The sequence below is a fragment of the Maylandia zebra genome, linkage group LG14, assembly GCF_041146795.1.
Source record: "Maylandia zebra isolate NMK-2024a linkage group LG14, Mzebra_GT3a, whole genome shotgun sequence".
Lineage (NCBI taxonomy): Eukaryota > Metazoa > Chordata > Actinopteri > Cichliformes > Cichlidae > Maylandia > Maylandia zebra.
Window position 1 is genome coordinate 28,038,288 of NC_135180.1, and position 19,589 is coordinate 28,057,876.

At 40.6% G+C, this 19,589-nt stretch overlaps 1 protein-coding gene across 1 annotated transcript; it reads left to right on the top strand.

Moving 5' to 3' along the window:
• Positions 1-1,046: 1,046 nt before the first annotated feature.
• tsr1 (TSR1 ribosome maturation factor) lies at positions 1,047-12,973 on the top strand. Its single transcript, XM_076873295.1, has 15 exons — positions 1,047-1,224; positions 3,326-3,425; positions 3,516-3,744; positions 4,140-4,274; positions 4,380-4,831; positions 5,365-5,500; positions 5,893-6,077; positions 9,588-9,790; positions 9,894-10,053; positions 10,150-10,260; positions 10,359-10,491; positions 11,896-12,012; positions 12,185-12,325; positions 12,415-12,489; positions 12,576-12,973. The coding sequence occupies exons 1-15, from the start codon at positions 1,094-1,096 to the stop codon at positions 12,752-12,754; spliced, it is 2,487 nt and encodes an 828-aa protein (XP_076729410.1). The 5' UTR covers positions 1,047-1,093; the 3' UTR covers positions 12,755-12,973.
• Positions 12,974-19,589: the final 6,616 nt, after the last annotated feature.

Genomic DNA, 19,589 nt, shown 5'->3' on the forward strand with positions numbered 1-19,589 from the left:
ACAAGTGATCTCAAGGTAATTTCGGTAGATTGTACAATGCAACAGAGGGTATGTATCTAACAGCAATCACATAATCACACTGTGGCCATGAGCAGCCACATGACTACAGTGGGGAGGAAAAACTCCCTTTTAACAGGAAGAGACATTTGGCAGAACCAAGCTCAAGGAGGAGCAGCCACATGCTACAACTGGAGTTAATGACATGCATTTGACATGTAAATGTATTGGGTGTGACAAGAAGGAAATAGAGAAGGAATGCTCATTGTATCATAGGAAATCCCCTGCAAGCCTGAGGCTATAGCACAATAGCTAAGGGACATGATCCAGCCCAGCTTTCTTAAAAAGGAAAGATTCATATGCTCATTTCTAATCCTTGCCACTCCATCCTGCTCACTCTCGTTAAAAATCTTAATATCTTCAGCTCTGCCACTTCCAGCTTGGCCTCCTGTCTTTTTGTTAGTCCCACTCTCTCCAGACCATACATCATAGCAGATCTCAATACCATCTTGTAAACTTTCCCTCTTTTGCTGCCATCCTTCTGTCACAAATCACCCCTGACACTGCCTGCACTCACTTTTTCACCACTCTTTGTGGACCATCTGTTGCTTTTGGTGGTTGATCCCAGATAATTAAATTTATCCACCTTCATAACATCTATTTCTTGCACTTTCACTGTTACACCCGTCTCCCCCTCATTCCTCATTCCACATGTACTCTGTCTTGCTTCTACTTTTCACTCCACTTCTCTTCAGAGCATACCTCCACCTCTTAGGCTTTCTTTCTCTTCCTCACTACTCTCACAAGAGATCACAACATCATCTGTAAACACTGCAGTCCACAGAAACTCCTGCCTGACCTCATATATCAACCTGTCCATCACCACTGCACACAAGAAGGTGCTCAGAGCCTCTGTGCCTCCACCGAGGCACAGAGCAGCTCCTTTTGACCTCATTTACACCTCTTCATCAAGACTATCAAAGCAAGTTCAAATAATGCTTATCCAAGCTTTTATTTTGAAGAAAAGCTTTCCGGAAGACACGTCCCTATCGTGACGTTGCTGCAAGTGCGGAAGTAAATTAGCTGACATACCCACATGGTGGAAATGGCTGCTGATGGGGAAAAACAACAGGGCCACAGACCCGGCATATACAAACAAAAAAATAAAGGACACAAACATGGCAAGCACCGGACGAAAGGAGAAATTGAAAGGGAAAACAAAGGCAAGTCGCGTCCAGCTGCACAGCGTTAAACCTGGGGCTTACATGTGTGTTGTTAGCATGTAGCGGTTGCTTCTGCAAGTACACGTGTTGGGCTTTAAGTGCTCAATCCTTTCAGTACAGTATCTTATATCGTAGCACTTTTCTTTTAAAGGTATTTAGTGAAAGTCTGTATTCGCTTGCGAGCCTCGTTTGGTGTTTAACTGGAGATTGCCAATGAGCTTCAGCTATTTAAACGTGGTCCGGGGGTCTTCCAGATATCCAGTTACTGGAAAATCAGAGGACTTAACACTCTGTATTACACCGAGAAAGTTTATCATTAAAAACATTTTTGTTCTATTTAAATTCAAGCTCACATTCCGACTTGTACACGTTTTACACCTGATTTGAATGATCGTCAGATAGTAACACTACATGTCAAGCAGTACAGCAATGATAGTTTATGCTATAATTTAATGTTAATTTCATTTCATTCAGCGTAAAGCAGTACACAAACACATTTGGACACCTTGTAGCTTAAACAAATATATTCAGGCAAAAGTCTTATATCTGTAAACAAACCTAAATTTTGTGGATTAGTGAATTTGTCGGCATTTTACATTTATTGGAATGTCTGAGATACAAAGTAACGTGGACACTTTAATAAAAAATTATTTGAGCACACGTGATTAACATACAGCCAGATGACGCAATCGTGCCCTAAAGAGTACACACAATAACCCCCACTGCTCAATAAAAGCCAGGAATGTTGATTTAAATGACTGAAGTGTCTGCACTGCAGTTAAACTGGATTCCAACAGGGGGCGCTCCACTAATGTGTGAGAATAAATGTATTATGTATTATGGCTGATGGATAATCATCCAGCCGGCTTGTGCTGTTATTCAACATCATATATGCTGTCAGAGCTTAGCAGTGATGTGTCATTCATCAATATATTAGGTATAAATAAACCCCAGTCTCAAACTGGAAAAATATATTCACATATAAGGCAGTGTGGTAGTTAAAAACAACAAAGGAATGTTCGTCTCATTGTTGTTCATTGATGCTTGTATGTATTGCAGTGGTATCAAAGTTGGTTAGTAAAAATAGTTTAACATAAACAGAACAACATAATGAAAAATTATTTCAGTTAATTGATATTTATGATAATTATGAGTATGGATTTGTTCATAATTTGTCTTCAATATGAAATTCATTATTATTCATTCACTGATGCACATGTGTACTAATACTAAATGGTAAATGTCAGTCATTGTACAGTCTGTATTGTAATATGTTTTATCAGTTACATCTGCAGTAATGCATAATTGACAGTAGGCAATTGGCTTTAAAAGCTAAACAAGAATTTAAGTGGACTGTTTAATGTAAGTAATCTTTTTATTGGATTATCAGAGTATAGCACTACAGTCTTGTCTGCAGACTTTAGCCAGCGGGGACAACAGCAATTTTCTGGGGGCTCCTGGTGAAACCAGCATATCAGTTTCAACTACAAGTGGGATACAAATGAAAACCAGAAAACTCTTGGAACAAAAATGACTGTTTCTTGTCTATAGAGTCTGCTTTATCTCTTGTTATATAAGGTTTGACACATAGCTGTAAAAAAATAAAATATTCTAACAAAGTATAGTGCCATTTCTACTGAATTCATTGACTATGAAACAAATCAGTACTGTGCATATAAAATTTAGTCCAGTTGTCTAATGTGTGGTCTTTTGCTTACTTTATTTATATCAGCATGACCCTCTGGGGGCGGGGAAGCTTTGTCTGCTGCAACAGCTGCGCTGTTGTGTTGACTTGAACTTCATTCTGCAGGTGTTTTTGATTGGTTGTCTTGCCAGCATATGTTTTAAAGCAGCAAAGATATTGTAAAAATCAAACGGCCGATGTTCACACACTGTTTTTGTATTTGCCGAGATTTACTGACATCTTAGACTTCAGCTGCTTTAACATTGTGCAGCAGAGTGGAGCATGATCCATATGTGTGTGTTAGAATAGAAGTTCTTTCTAAGCAGCAAGGTTGTGGGTTGTAGTAAGGCCTATATTAAAAGAATACTATACACATTGTATAAATTAATAAATAACTTGTGTTGCAATGTCTCACAGGCAGAGTGTCGGTGACAGTCCTTACCAAAAAACAGAGGAAGGAGCAAAAGAAGATGGACAGAAGGCACAAAGCCAACCAGCTGCGCAAGAATAAGAAAGACATGGTAATTTAAAATATCACATGATGGATCGCTGTTCTTAAATTCTTAATGTAACGAATCTGGAGTTGCTTGAGTTTCTTTCTCTCTTCCCAGGTCCTGACAGAAAAGCGACGTCTTGGCAGCAGGGATGGTCCTCCTCATTTGGTTGTTGTGGTGTCCCTACATGCTCAAGCCGATGCTGGAGCCATCACTAAGCTGCTTCGTGGAGAAGGCGCTGGGGGCATTGTACATCACGACCGGTGCATCAGTGGTGTCAGTGACAGTTTTGGGCTGATTCTGCCTCGTTTTAAACAGAGGTTCACCTTTCTAAGTCAGAGTACAGGTAAGCATTAGAAAAGAGATTTCCTTTGGGGAAAAAAAAGTGAGCCAGAAGCACAAGTAGTGTTGCTTCTGTGATATCTATTGATGTAATTTTAGTTTATCAAATGTAAAAGACATTACAATTTGAGAATTTTGTTCATAGAATAAGTAAACATCCCTGGTAATGCTGACACACTTGTGACATACTGTAGAATACCATAGAAGAATAAGAAGTTAAGTCAGATATGTTACTGTACTTTAGATACGATTTTTTTTATCTATTTATATTTTGTGTTGTAAAATTGATGTTGTGTTCAGTAAATGACATTCTAAAACAAATATTTTAAAAATGTACTCTGTTTTTTGTGTGTGTGTGTGTGTGTGTGTCTTTAACACTTCTGTAATCTCTTTTTATAGCTGACATGCACTCCCTACTGGATGTGACAAAGATTGCAGATAGCCTTGTATTTGTGTTGGATTCTACTGAAGGCTGGGACACCTATGGAGACTATTGTCTCTCTTGCGTCTTTGCTCAGGGTCTCCCCAGCTATGGTAATTATAAATCTTTCTTTCTTTTTTCTTTTTTAATTTAATTGACTTCGTTTCTGATGTGCCTCTACTAAGCCCTTGTCTCTCTCCCATATTCAACCTACATAGCACTGGTGTGTCAGGGTGTGTCTGAGCTCCCTGTGAAGAAGAGGGTTGAGTCCAGAAGAGCTTTGTCAAAGATCACAGAGGCCCGTTTTCCTGATGCTCGTCTCTTCCCGCTGGACTCCGAGCAAGATGCCACACTACTTCTCAGACACCTGGGGACTCAGAGACAGAGAAAGTTGGGTTTCCGCTCCAAACGGTCACATCTCATTGCTCAACATGTCACTTTTACACCCAACAACCCTGTTGATAGTACAAGTGGAGCCACTGGCCTGGGCACACTCTGTGTGTCCGGGTATGTCCGTGGCCGCCCTCTGCGGGTTGACAGACTGGTACACATCAGTGGTCATGGTGATTTTCAGCTCAGCCAGATTGATGCCCCAGTAGACCCTCTTCCTCTGAACTTAACAGTGTCCAGACCACTGAAGCCGAGCAAAGGAGGAGATGTTGACATGCAGGTAGTTGTTGCTGCTTTTTTTTAATACTTTAACTTTGCAAATGTACATGCAGACCTGATAGCGTACACTTTATTAAACAATAAATTATATAAATGACTTCATTTATTGCTCTACTGCATCACCAAAATTAAAATTTTTGGGGGAGTTTTACCTAGCTTTGGACTTTTTTGATAAGTTGTATTATGGATATTTGTTTCTCACTTGTGGACTCAGGCATGCATTTTCCACACTATACAAAGCATAGCTCCAAACTTGAAGCATGGAAACCTGTTTAAGTTAGGTAATCCATTACAACTGTCAGCATCTGTTTTTATCAATGTAATATTACTGTTGCATAACAATTGGAATGTACCCCTGCTAAAACTCTGTGCATTTTCCCCACGCTGTTTTTAACCATTAAAACTAATTCAAAGTGAATATAATGAATGGTGGTCAGTTGGTTTAAATGCGAAGTGAAACTTTAACACCTTTAACTGTTTTGGAGTGTTAGTTGATATGGGTCACATTTACCTGCTCATTTGCGTTTCCCACAGGAAAATGAGGCCCCTGTGAGGGTGCTCATGAAAGCGGACCCATCCAACAGGGAGAGTCTGCAGGCAGAGGCTGAGGTGGATCCCATGGACGGAGAGCAGACATGGCCAACAGAATCAGAACTGCTGGAAGCTGAAGGTGAAGAAACAGAATTTATCGATAATGCTCTCAGAAAATGATGATGACTAAGATACAAAATGACAGATCTTGTGTTAGAACAGTCACACTTGATTTGAAGTTACAACTATATCACTTTATACTTTCAAGTAGTGGGAAACTGTCTGACTGATGTAAATATATGTAACTTAATTGACAGTTTTAATAGACACAACAAACCAGTTAAACAAAGACTTTGCTATAATGTTATTGATGTACAGTAAAAATTTGGATGGTTACACATAGCTGAAGCAATTCAGTCATTTCTAGTAAATAGAAATGAGTAATGTGCTTTTCTTGATGCAAGAGTATACAGTTTATCGTGCCAGGAAAACACAGGATTCAAAGTTGTTTTTTGATGTTTCTCTCTTTAGAAGCCAGGAAGAAAAAACGTGTAATGAAGGTCCCTAAAGGAACATCAGACTATCAGGCCACGTGGATTGTTGATGAAGGTGAGGAGGAGAATGGCGACATGGATGAAGAAAGTAGTGACAACGATGATGATGATGACATGATGGATGAAGCCATGGATAAAGAAGATGGGGAGATTGACTCTCAGGTACACATTTAAAGTAATTTTGACATAAGTCTTTAATGACACAGTGAAGCAGAAGATAAATAAAATGCAAGTATCAGTTTAAATTTTCCTTTTTTTAAAACTTTTCACAAAAAAGACGGGTATAAAGTTTATAATGATATGACAGCCTAGCCTTGTAAAATGCGATACACTGAAAAGTGGGCATTAATTGAAATGGACATAAATAGTGTATTTTTTTTTTTAAATAAAGCTCAGGTCAGGATATAATCTAAGCAGAGATGCTCAGACATCTCTTTGTTTAGCCAGCTCGTCTGTCTAGCTAGGTCTTGAGGTCTACTGGTTTGTTAACGAGGCGTTCCCAAGCCAGCCAAGATGTAGTCTGTCCAGCTTGTCCTTAGTCTACCTTGGTCTCTTCCTGGGTTGGACATTCAACTCACCTAGGAAGCATGCAGGAGATATCCTAGGCTCATGCCCTCACCATGTCAGCTAGCTCTTTTCAATGGAGGGGAGAAGCAGCACGACTGTGAGTGACTCTGCTTTTCACCCTACCTTTAAGGCTGAGACCCCCTTTGGAGGAAACTAATTTCCCGTGCCTGTATCCCTGTTCTTACTGTTTCAGTAACTACAGCTTTGCCTTCCTGCTTAGCTCTCTTCGTAACAGCAGTCTGTTTCAGTGCAGACACTGCACTAATCATCTTTCAACCTGTTGCTCAATTCTTCCCTGACTTGTGAGCAAGATTTAAAGATACTTGCTCTCAATGGGGCAGGTTCCTAACTTGGGGTGGACACGCCATGATTGAAGAAGTGCTCTGTTTCAAGCCATGAGGCCTGAGTAGGCTCAGACTAAAAAAAAAACAACACACGAGTTTGCCTACCTGTGGGCGCACCACCAAAAATTAAAGCTGGATAATTTACCACTGTGGTAAGAATAATAAAGCGTGCTTACATGCTAAAATTGAATAATTCAGAGAAGCCCTTAGTCCGTAGTATCATATTTAATAAAACGTTTAACAGCATTTTACTGCAAAACAAGGTACAGTAAGTTACCAATTACTTAGATAACAACGCTTTCCATGGAAAATACCAGAGACTCACTACAGGATTCAGATGACTTGATTACGACAGGTTTTTCATTCTAGTATGGATGATGTAGAGGGTTTGTGTGTCAGTGATTGTACAAATGTTGTTATATTTGGAATTTTTCTTTCATTTCTCATTTAGTAGTTTGACCAGAAGTTCAGCCAGAACATACCTTTTATGGTTATTTTGTTGCGCGGGGTCGTGTTGTCATAGCAACAGTGTACCGGTAGCTAAGGTCAGGCGGTGCAGTCCTGTGGAGGATGATGAGGATGGTAATTTGTGAAGAAGCAATAAAGTGTTGGCGGTTCCGGGGCTGAAGCGGTGCATACGTGACCCACAGGCAGTGCACCTCACTGCTGAGAGGCACTGTTTATTTTCTCAGTGTCTGACTCTGGCGTGTAGTGCCAGGCTGCTCACCACAACAATAGTGTTTGGAGCAGGAATCCCAAGAGAAGCCTCCTGTCTTCCTGTCTTGTGAACAGAACTTCCTGTCTGGACGAAGGGAGGGGTTGGCCATTTATTTATTTCCCACTCCGCTTGAAAAGAAGTCAGGGAAACTTTCCTTATGCAACAGGTTCATTACGATCTGTGATTGTTATTAGCATGCATTTGATGTCAAGGTTAGCGCACAGGCATACGTATCTAGACGAAGGTAACAATAGTGGAAAGGGTACTTCAAATGATAATGATTATTATTACTATTGCAGCAAGGATGTTGGAAAGGTTGTGTATCAGCCGCATGCTGAGAGCTTTCCGCTCTTGCGTCTGGCTTCTCCTGTAATTTGCCAGCCAAGGGAGCACAGCAAAGCATGTCTTCTTTGATGATTCATTTCCTTATCCAAATATGTTGCCCTTGGATGCTCAATTTCTAGATATTGTTTTAAGAGTGGATGTCTTGCACTGGAGAGTGTCTTTACGTAACACACTGAATTCAAATGTATGCAAAGCAGGGATTCCCATAGTTTGAATTCGGGCAATTGCTTATCCCATTCACACATACAAGGCCCCTCAGTGCTGTTTGTTTATTGTGGCGGAGTTGTTGGTTATGTTACATAAATATTTTCTATAATTAGGATCGTTTTGATGTCATTTGTTTTCCTGCCATTTGTGTCTGGTTATTGTTAATACTGGCAGCAACTAACAAAGTAAGTGTTTGGTAACAGTAGGACAACAATATAGTACATTACATTACAGCAAGAGAACATTATCCAGGAGTAAGGCTGGGCGATTTTGTTTTTTGGCTATATCATGATATATGATATATACCACGATATGTTTAACTAGCCTCCAAAAACAAATGTTATATTCAACCATATATATCATTCATACAGTCACTGTCTGTGGTCAACACAGACCTTTTTTTTTGTCGTATGGGATCACTTTGGCAAACGAAGACGCCAGTGTCATCTGCGTCATGGCTGGTTTATTTAGAGTTTTCTGTGGTGTGTGGGGAGATGTTGACATGCGGACTTTAAAACATTCTTCATTTTGCAATGGATGACTTCTCAGGTGGTGGAATAAATTTGTGGTGCTGCGACCTTTTGTGGCAATGGTTTTATGCCATGTTTTGCAAATTATGGCATTTTGTTTGACATGCTCCTTTTGAAAACCAAACCACTGCCAGTAAATGTTTCTCTTTGGAACTAGCTTGTCCGACTCGTCTTCAGTTACAGTCTCATTCATTTCCTCGTCTGAAACTCCGGCTGTCACCATATTTTTTTCTTATAAGGTAGAATATAAACACGCATGCTCAGCGCAGTGTGCCGTGCAGAAAACCTTCTGCTTTGGAGGGAGGATTAGTCATGCAGTCGCTCCAAAAAAACCTCTGAAAAGCTTAATATTGCCAGGGCAGTTCATACTCAATGGTTCCGATAGACCCATTTTAACCATCGTACGTGGAAAAACTTTTGATACATGAAGTATATTCAATATATCGCCCATGCCTACCCAGGACACTTGTTTAACTCAATATATTAGGATTAGAAGCTCAGGGTTTTAAAAAGAGGGAGCCAGACTCACAGCTGGTAAAAGGTTATTTAAACATGTTTTCAGTGGTCTTGTAATTTGAAAATATAGTTTGTTTGTTATCTGAGTTATATCTACTATATAATGCTGAAATTTGGCCTTGGCACAGAAAATTCCATATAAAATTTTGTTTGGGTGGCAAAAATGTCAGAGACAGATGTCTTAAAGTCAAGGCCAACCAAACTAAAACTACTGTGAGGCTAGCCGTATTCCCCTTGTGGCCCATGACCTTCCTTCCTTCCTTGAATTAACCAATAGTGTTATCTCTGTCACTGCATTTGCTGTTAGTAAATGCCAAAGCATCAAAGCTTCTTCACTGATCACTAAAAATGAGTACAATGATTGTTGTGTTTATGGTCAGAGAGCAGCTTGCATTCTTTGTTCAAACCTCTTGTACTAAATTTGTCCTGTGTCCTCTCTGCCCAGGACCCAGGTTCATGCTGTGATTCAGAAGAGGAGGAGGAGGAAGAGGTGTGCTCCACAGAGCGAGCGGGTGCAGATCAGCGCTATGATGAACATATGGATGAAGCTGCCGAAGAAGAAGGCCTAAAACGCTACCGTGACGCTCGAGCCAATGAAATGTTCCCCGATGAGGTGGACACGCCCCTCGACACTCCAGCTAGAATCAGGTCAGTAGCGTTTCTTTTATGCTTTTTGTTTCTTTTACATTTCCTTTTGGGATGGAATATTTATTGTTTCCTGTTTGTTTGGGTTGCCGTCCTGTTCTCGCAGGTTCCAGCGTTACAGGGGGTTAAAAAGTTTCCGCTCGTCACCTTGGGACCCCATGGAAAACTTGCCCCTCGACTATTCGCGTATATTCCAGTTCCAGAGCTTTGAACGCACTCGCCGCCGCATATTGGCTGAGGCTGCAGCTGAGGAGGATGGAGCCATGGTAAAGTAGACAACAGTAGTTGTCTTCAGCTGTAAATGCTCTCATGTTTAACCATGATTTTTGGCTTCACTCACTCTGCTGTCTTCCACGTTTCAGGATGGCTGGTATGTGACCCTGCACATCATTGATGTGCCTTTTTCTGTGATGGAAAGTGTCCAGTCAGGCAAACCTCTGGTTCTCGTGTCTCTCTTGCCCCATGAACAGAAGGTATTCACATCTGAAAATGTTTCCTTTTCGTAAGAAAAGCTGCACCAGCTACACAGAATAATTTTTGCTGACCTCATGTTTTTTTCTTCTGTGCATAGATGTCAGTCATGCATGTTTTGGTGCAGAGACACCCCAGTAACACAGAACCGATCAAATCTAAAGAGGAGCTTGTGTTCCATTGTGGATTTCGGAGATTCCGAGCCTCTCCCATCTTCTCTCAACACACATCAGGTAGAAAACCTGCTGAATTCATCCAGTACATTCATCAGAACAAACGGCAGTAGTGATCCTACATAAACAAACTTAAATCAAACGCATTGCCAGAGATGTATCAATTCAGGGCTAAGGGCTTGTAACGTCCAACTTCCTGCATTCTTGACTGACCGGTAACTGACTGATCAGTCTAACTAACATATCGTTTATTGTTTGGCTATAGCTATCAAGAAGAGATAAAGCTTGCCAAACTAAGTCACAAACCGCCATAATGTTTGTAACAACAAACCAAATCAAACAGTTAAATCGCCCTCACCGAGCTGAACATGGGCATTTTAAATAAGCTAACAAAGTAACGTGGTTAAAGCGAAAACTATCCAGAGTTTAGAGCTAGCCACAAGCTAGCAGCCTCGGTATGAGCAAAAGATCCAACCAGTTATGACGAAAATTATGGAGATGAGAGAAAAGGATATCCTGTTATCTGGTGAGTTTATAAACACTTGAAAATTATACAAGAACCTGACATTTGCTTTGTTATATAAATATGTTGTACCTGCTTCTGTTTGCCAAGGTAAAATATGTCAGATAAAGGTGGATGTACAGCAGGTCGTTTTGCCTCTTTGCAAAAGCAGAGCACTTTATTTTCACTTGTTTCACTGAGAGAAGTTCCTGTAACTTACTGCAGTTGAGGGCAAAAATCGGTTAAAAAATACAACAACAAAAAAAATCAGATATCATAACCAGCCAACATGCAGACTAAATGCAGTGTTTTAACATCTGGTTCATATTACAAGTAAATCTTGTAATATTGAAACACACCTGGTGCTAATCTAGTATCTATTATTCCACGAATTTAGTTATGATGGGTCACCTGGAACTCGGTGGGTTCATTGTACCACTTGATTTTTTTTTATTTTTTATGATGTTGAGACGGTGTCCTTAAACAGAACCACCTCTATGCATTTGCATTACGGGAGTGCTATTACTGTAATATTTGTTGTTATAATGCTATGCTGTGTTCTTTTGAAAAAAAATGTATAAAAAGGTATCATCCAGTAAAAAACATAAACGTAACCTTTTTATTATTAAAATAACCTTTTCATTATTATTATCATTATTATTATTATTATTATTATTATTATTATTATTATTATTATTATTATTATTGACATTTTAATTAAGATGTGTCGATCTTAAGCTGAAAAAGTCAGAAACTGAAAAATGTCTTTCCACCATGTAAGGTCGACTTTCGGTTCTTTACAAAACAAGAACTGTTAATCAAGTTACTTTATTAGTATAATGATCTTAAAAGCTACTTCTGGAAACAAGATATCTGTTGGATATATTATTATTATTATTATTATTATTATTATTATTATTAATAATAAAATCTTTTTTTTCCCCCTCCACCTTTTTTTCTAGCTGACAAGCATAAGATGGAGCGCTTCCTCAGACCAGATACCCCCATTGTAGTGTCACTGTATGCCCCCATCACCTTCCCCCCTTCAGGAGTCCTGCTTTTTAAGCAAAGGAATGATGGTGAGATGGAAAGTCCTGTTTACGTCAACACGAGTAAATTGAATCAGTGGCCTGGCTGCCCTCAAGTTAAACTTTAGACCATTCATCCTGTTGGTGGTTTTGATTAATTATCCACTTAAGCAAATTCTGTACTGGCCTTTGAGCACGTGTTCTTCTTACTGTGTCTTTCTAGGCATCCAGGACCTTGTGGCTACAGGCAGTCTGCTCAGTTGTGACCCTCAGCGTGTTGTGCTGAAGAGGATTGTTCTGAGTGGACACCCATTCAAAATTAACAGGCGCTCTGCTGTTGTTCGTTACATGTTCTTTAACAGGGGTGAGAGGACGTTCTCATACTGTTATTACTGTCACTGCAGACATAATTCCTAATTTTTTCATTAAAATTTTCTTGACTTTCTTTTACAGATGATATCATGTGGTTCAAGCCAGTGGAGCTGCGAACAAAATGGGGTCGGAGAGGTCACATCAAGGAGGCCTTAGGTGAGAAAATTTAAGAATAAAACCCTGTGTCTGTGTCTCTGTGCCTTATTTGCTGTGGATTCTCACTGCCATTTCTTATTTTTCAGGAACACACGGTCACATGAAATGCGTGTTTGACAATCAGCTACGCTCTCAAGACACTGTGCTGATGAATTTGTACAAGAGAGTGTATCCTCGGTGGACGTATGACCCCTATGTGCCCGCGCCTTTAACTTGGGTGAAGAGAGAAGGCACTGTGGAAATGGAAGACTTGGATATGGAATAGTGGAGGGACAGAATGACAAGCCATGTAATAACAGAAACATCCAAGTGGTTTCAGGACACTTTAAAAGAGTGGAATGCGTATTAAATAAATCTATTTTGATCCAAAGTTAAGCTTTCTTGTTCCATTTTGCATCCAAGCCTCAAACATGCTGCAGAGTTTGTTTTGACCACTAGATGGCAGGAATGGATAAGTATTAATAAAGCTTCCTACGTGTTTGTAGAGCATCTCACTTTTTCTTTTTTCCTAAATGGGTAAAAAAGATTTGAGTCACTGCCTCTAAACAAATAGTTGAGTTGCACTGAGTGCTTTATGATTAAACAAATCTGAGAGCTGGTACCACGACGACTGGGTGAGTTCAGTAATTTAACATTAGGCATGTATCGAGCTCATTACATGGGCAACTCTTTGAAGTCATGCATGTGTGGCTTAATGCCTACGCACATTAAAATGTAGAAAGCTAGGACGAAATTATGTATTGATAATGACCGAGATACGTGAGGAACTTTAATCATGGAAAGAGAACTCCCAAGTCGCACTTTTAAGGAAACGTTCTTTTCTGTAATCGCTTAATGAAATGCTGTTTAAGATTTGGAAAAATCACAGCTTTGAGCATTATTTATGTTCTCTTTTATCATACACATGCCTCAGTATAGTTTACTTAAAAAATATAGGCTGAAGAACTAATAAATGACTTGAATTTTAGCACAGAGTGAAACAACAATGGTGCAAAATAGAAGACGAATTGCCACCATTACATGAGTGAGAAGCCAAAAGGTTGATTGATCTCCACAAAATTCACTCTTGCTACACTTTCCTGTACATGATAATTCCCTGATGTAATTTACGAATCGAGTGCATGACATTGTATGAGCACTCAAAAATAAAAGCACTGATAAGACTGTGCCTCCTACCAGCAATGTTTAGCCCCCCCCACACACACACACACACTCTGGCAGTTTGGCTCTTCATGGTGGTCTTGCCCTGACCTGTAGCCTTCTTTTCAGTTCTAGTCAACACACATACACACAGATCATAACCCCTGTTAATTTGAAACTAAAGCTGAAATGCTCTACACTTTTGCGTCCTCCCCTGCGCCGTACTTTCTTTCTTCGGAGAACGCTGATTTATGAATTGCAATATTTATCGTAAAAAACTGAGCCCCTGCATGCCTGCAGCAACATGATTCATCCGTGGACTCTGTTGGGATTGCACCATAAAGGCATGCCAGTGTGTCTGGGAAACCTGAAGGTGAAGTCTTTTGGATGAAGTGGAGAACATGATCCAAGAAAAGAAGATGGAGGGAGGCAAAAAAGTTCACCCTGAGCATTTTTGTTTGAGAACAGTGGAAAAAAAATTACATAAATTGAAAAAAAGACAATGCAAGAAAGACAAATGTCCCTACTATTTTTGGAGCCAGGGAAGGTGGGAGCACTGGACAGTTTTGAGGTAACACTTCATATATTTAGTACCTCACTATGGATTCCTACAGGGGCACGGCAACAGTGATGTGTTGAACACATCTTGTTCAGGCTGAGAGGCAGAGAGTATGCTCTGCCGCTAAAGGGGAGGGGGACTTCAATACCCCGATGATGGAGAACGCTCTTACACTAACACATACAAAAATGGAACTGTATTTAGATGCGTGCACTACATTTTTCCCTGACACTATCAATTTGAAACAGATAAACATTTAGCTGTTTGGGGACCAACTGCGACGTGGTAAGACTGAATCCAGCCCATAAGTGAAGTGTGTGTTTGGCAAAGGCCACCCTCTGAAGACTTGAATGCTGGTGACTTAGTGCTGTTTGGATCAGGAATGTCTTGTGGTTCCCAGTTCACTGCCACCACACTCAGTTGGCTCTCACAGAAGATATAATGGGTGAGAGATTTTTCCGTTGGATGTGGATAAAGAAACGGAAGGAGAGAAAAGGGGCAGCGAGGGAGTGAGAGATAAGGGAAGAACTAGTTGATGTTCTGTCTGAATAAAGCCAGAAGTGGTGGGAGGAAGCAGTCAAAGGAATGTTAAAAAAAAAAAAGGGGGGATGCATAGAATTTGGAAATTAAAATAAAACATTAGTGGGTGAGAGAGCCAGTGAGAGAGAGAGTGAAATGGAGGAGTGTGAGAGTCTGAGGCGGTGTGGGCGAGGGAGTAAGGAGAGCGAGAGTGGCTGGCGTTTATGGATTGCAGATGTGGCGCTATGGGGTTTTGGCAGGGGCCATGCGCGCCTGAATCCTGCACCGGCTGGGTGGCACCGGGGTGAGAGCGAGGTCACCGCACCGCAGCACACAGCCCATAAAACACTGACTAGTGGGGGGAACGAGAGAAAGAGAAGGTAGGCCTCAAACGCACACTAAGCCGGGACTGCGTTGCGGAGTGGGTGAGCAGATTACATTTGGGGTGCAATCACACACAAGCAGACCCAAGCAAGAGTCAGGCTTGGGTCAAGTCATATGTTAATAAAGCTCGGAGCTGATGAGCTTATCTCAGATACAAAAGATGAGCTTTCTGTAAATAAACTCTATCTGCCCCACCCATCAACTATGACAAGTCACACCATCTCTTCTGTTGACAGAAAACTTTCCACTTCTGCACTTAATGCTAAATTTAGTTTATACAGTACAAAGGAGCAGCAAGCTAGCCAAGTGTAGACCAAAAGTGTTCAACTCGTGGTTTTTCTCATAGGCTCATCCTGTAAAGTTTGCCATTTCTCATGCCATCCTCAGGCCAACCTCACTGGATCTGGTCCAAGCAAAAAAGCTTATTAAAAAACTGAGAAACTGTACTTGTTTTATTTTATTTCTTTGCCAAACTCATTGGAGTTACAGTTCTGAGAATGAACAATATGACTGCAATAATTTGCCTCAAGTAGGCCTATTTAAGTTTTAATGGAGCAGAGAGTGTTGCTGACACACTCTGCGCACAGATATATTTGATTAGTAACCTTAGGTTTATCATACGTGTACAGTAATTGGCAAGCATCTTTAGATGACCTGTGTATACATATGGCACTATGTACACTCTGAGCAGCACACAGTACATATGGTTTACTGCAAATTAAACTTTACTTACAGCAAAATTTTAAAAGTGGGATATGAGGCAGTCATTAGCTGCCTTTGCGTGTTTACAGGGGAAAAATGTTCTGTAATCAAGTAGATATTGGCAAAAATTATTTTGGCACAAATTTCTAAGGCACTCTTTAGAAACAATGCTGCCTACGTGCTATGGAGCTTATTTGCTTGAGTAATAGTGAGATTTAGTATAAAGTTATTGTTATTATGTGTATTATCGCTCGCACATCTGAATATTTAAATTTGACTAATTATTTTATTTTTGCTTAAATATTTTCCATCCATCGATTTTCCTAACCCCTTGTCCAAATGCAGCTTGCAGAGAAGCTGAAGCATATCACAGGTGTTCTAATTTTTATAAAGTATTAAGCACAAAAAATAAATAAATTGAAGCTCACTTACCGTACATATGAAATATAAATGAGTTTTCACGCATGCTTTTGTTGATCAAAAACACAATGCAGATGCCTAAAAACGATTAAAAAAACATTCCAGTAAAATGTTAATATGTTTTCAAAAAACAAAAAAAGATTATCCGGCTTTTAAGTAATATTAATATTGTGCCAACTCAGAGCTGAGTATGTTTTTGATGCATTGTAAAACCAAATGACAGCACCAGTATTAAATTAAAAAACACACTTTATCAAATGTTTTGGAAAAATTATGCTTTTTGTAACATTTTCATAAACGTTTGATGAACATCTCACATGCTCCCCTGTTTTTGTAGGTGCTGCCTGACAATACTTGCATATTAGGTCAGCTCTGTTTTTCTCTTTCTTTTGTGTTATCCTTCCTTCCCTCTGTTGTTCCCCTTTTTCTCCCTCTTAGCCTGGTCCTGACTCCCTGGTTCCTGGGGCTTGGCCAAGGCTCGTGTCCCCGGAGGAGCCAGAGAGGAGATGGAGAGGGGGCAGCAAGGGGGTGCTGAGACTGACTCCAAAACCACAGCTGCAGCAGCAGCCCCTCCTCTCCTCTCCTCTCCTCTCCTCTCCTCTCCTCTCCTCTCCTCTCCTCTCCTCTCCTCTCCTCTCCTCTCCTCTCCTCTCCTCTCCTTTCCGTTCCGTTCCGTTCCGTTCCGTTCCTTTCCTTTCCCACCCTCTCGCCTGGCACACTCCCCAGCTCTTCCATTAATCAGAAGGGAAAGGGTATTTTAGTGCATGTGTGTTTGTGTGTGAAAGACAAAGATGCTGACTGTGTGAGTGTCTAACTGAGTGTTTATGTGTATCTATGTGTGTGTGTTGATAGAGAGCTGGATGGGTCCGGAGTGATGGTATGGAGACCAGGATCTCACAACAAAGCCGGAGAGTTCACCCAGAGAACAAAAGGAGGAGGAAGGGGGTTGACAGACATAAAGCCTGGTGAGCAGATTGGGACTGCCAGCGACGAAAAGGAAGAGGTAGACAGATGATCTGCAGAAGTTTTAAGGATAACAGGATGAGTCCAAAGCATCTAAATATGGTCCAAACCTAGTTTGCAACAATCTGAAATCCCTCTGATCCAGATTGTTTGGGGCATTTTTTAACAAAAGCGCTGCAGCAACACCTGCACACCAATTTATAATAGGCTCACAAGGCCAACAATCCATGACCTCGGATGTTAACAAATGTCATCAATATTCCCTTTAAGGTGCACACTGCCTCTCTACTTGCCTTCCTTCACCCTCTGATTATCCAGGTGGGAGTGAAATCTTTAAAAAAAGAAAAGAATAAATTCCAACCTGCTCTGCTTTCACCCCCCAACGGGCCTCCAAGAGTGCTTTTCTGCTGATATCACTGCACAGAGACCTGGCAAGCCAATCTCTCCCCAGCTCTATCATTCCCTTCTCCCTGCTTCCTGCCCTGATGATGTCACACACCATATGGTTTTCGGCAGTATCAAGCCGGAAAAGAGATTTAGTCAGTGGAGGGGAGAAGGAGAAAAAAGGAGGAGGGCTGGAGCTGTGCACAGGTTGGACACAGAAAACAAAAGGTTTGCTCTTCCCCCTGTGTGCACTGTGAGTAGAAGGTAGAGAGAGAAAGCGAGAGAGGAGGGGTGGCGGAGTGGGAGGGAAGGGGAATGTTTGCATTGTGTGAGGCTAATGAGGAGAGACCAGGGAGCAGAGACCATGCATCGGACAGCCATGTGCTGCACAGGCGCCCGTTGGATTGGCCTACACACATGTGCGCACACACAGATACACAGATTTTAACATAGTTACTGATACCCACACTGCAGTTCAGGAGGAGGCCAGATATGTGTTGCACTACTTACTCAGTTTCAGTATCAGTCGAAAAAATATGTTCCCATTTCAATCTCCCTTTAACACCAGATCACATAACTGTCTGGCAGTCATACGCGGGCAGAAAAGTACAACCTAAAAGCAGTTAATCTGCTTTAAAGAGCATTTTAGCATCTTTCAGCTCATGATGTGGATTTTTCTTTTTTGCCACAACTTTACTGTCCTGAAGGCAAATGTTCATTAAAAAAAAGAGAAAAAAACCAACTGCATGCCTGCTCAGCCTCAAACTGTAGAAAAAGTTGGCAACTATCTGGTGATAATAGAGCATTTAACTGCTAAAGTGCTAGATACATATGCATCTCTGAGGAGGCGGTGGAAACCCAACCGCAGCTAAACGGAGAGTGAGCACTGGATGGATGCCATATCAGTGTCAGTATTATGTTTGTTTCACATGATTTTTCTCGATTCTTCAAGTGTAAGAAAATGGAAATTTGAATTATAATTACATAAACAACAGGATAAACTCCCTCAGCTGAGGGAGAGTCACAGAGCTCAGGTTAAAGCTCAGAAGTAGACCTTAAATGAACATTTTGAAATTGTGCTTTTACCTCTATGGTAGCCCAAAGAATGTCTCCTTGCACCTTTAAAACACAATTTCACTGCAATATCTAATATGTACAATCAAAAAAGATTTCAACATGTAAGCTGCCTTGCTTCCATTATTAACGTTTAAATGACGTCTGTTTACCATACAGAATTAATACTATTTATTTAATGCTCTTATCTCAATGATTGCAAGAATAGGTGAAAAATCCAGTTTCCTAAAATGCTAAATAAATTTTGTTTATTATTATTATTATTATTTTAAGTGGCTCCAATATTTTTGTATATTTTAATTTAATTTATATTAATTGACTGGATACATTAACAAACTGTGAAGGTCAAATAGTCGAAAATGTTTAGAGAATAAAATATGCTATGGTGTGAGTGTTCTCAACCCAGAAACTATCTTGCATTTATTCATCCCCCCATACCACTCTTGCCTTTCAAGTATTTCTTATCTGGCACTAATCATGGCAAGATAATTGTGCATCACCATCAGATGGGCAACCCAGAATAGAGGCCAAACGCACACAACAACTCTGCTTATTCAGATGACATGCCTTGCACGCCTATGTACTAAAGCTGTCGTGCAACTGCTCATTACAATGAATTAAGAGAGGTCTGTGTGTAAATGTTGAGCCTACCATTCAATTTTTGGTGGTGAAGGGAATCTGAAGCTGGAGGGGTGTGCGTCTGGTATGGTGAGGCGGCCACAGCCAGCATCTGGAGATATGTGTGGCCATGTCCACTGGAAGGAAGGAAGGAAAGAAAGTAAGGACGGACGGAGAGATGATTGATGAGAATGAAAGACAGAAAAGAGAGCGCGCAAAAGACCTGATGTTAGTAGTTGAGAAAAGTGTGGAAGATTACACTCAGATAGTCTGTTTCAAAGTGTTAAAATTACTTTAAGACTGTCCTGTCTATTGTCCAGACCTGCTTTGTCTGTGC

What these genes read in the sequence shown, in the direction of transcription:
- tsr1 (XM_076873295.1), top strand. Translation starts at nt 1,094, where the DNA reads ATGGTGGAAATGGCTGCTGATGGGGAAAAACAACAGGGCCACAGACCC. An exon ending in CTTTCTAAGTCAGAGTACAG is followed by an intron (nt 3,745 to 4,139) that starts GTAAGCATTAGA and finishes CTCTTTTTATAG; the next exon opens with CTGACATGCACTCCCTACTG. An exon ending in CTTCTCTCAACACACATCAG is followed by an intron (nt 10,492 to 11,895) that starts GTAGAAAACCTG and finishes CTTTTTTTCTAG; the next exon opens with CTGACAAGCATAAGATGGAG.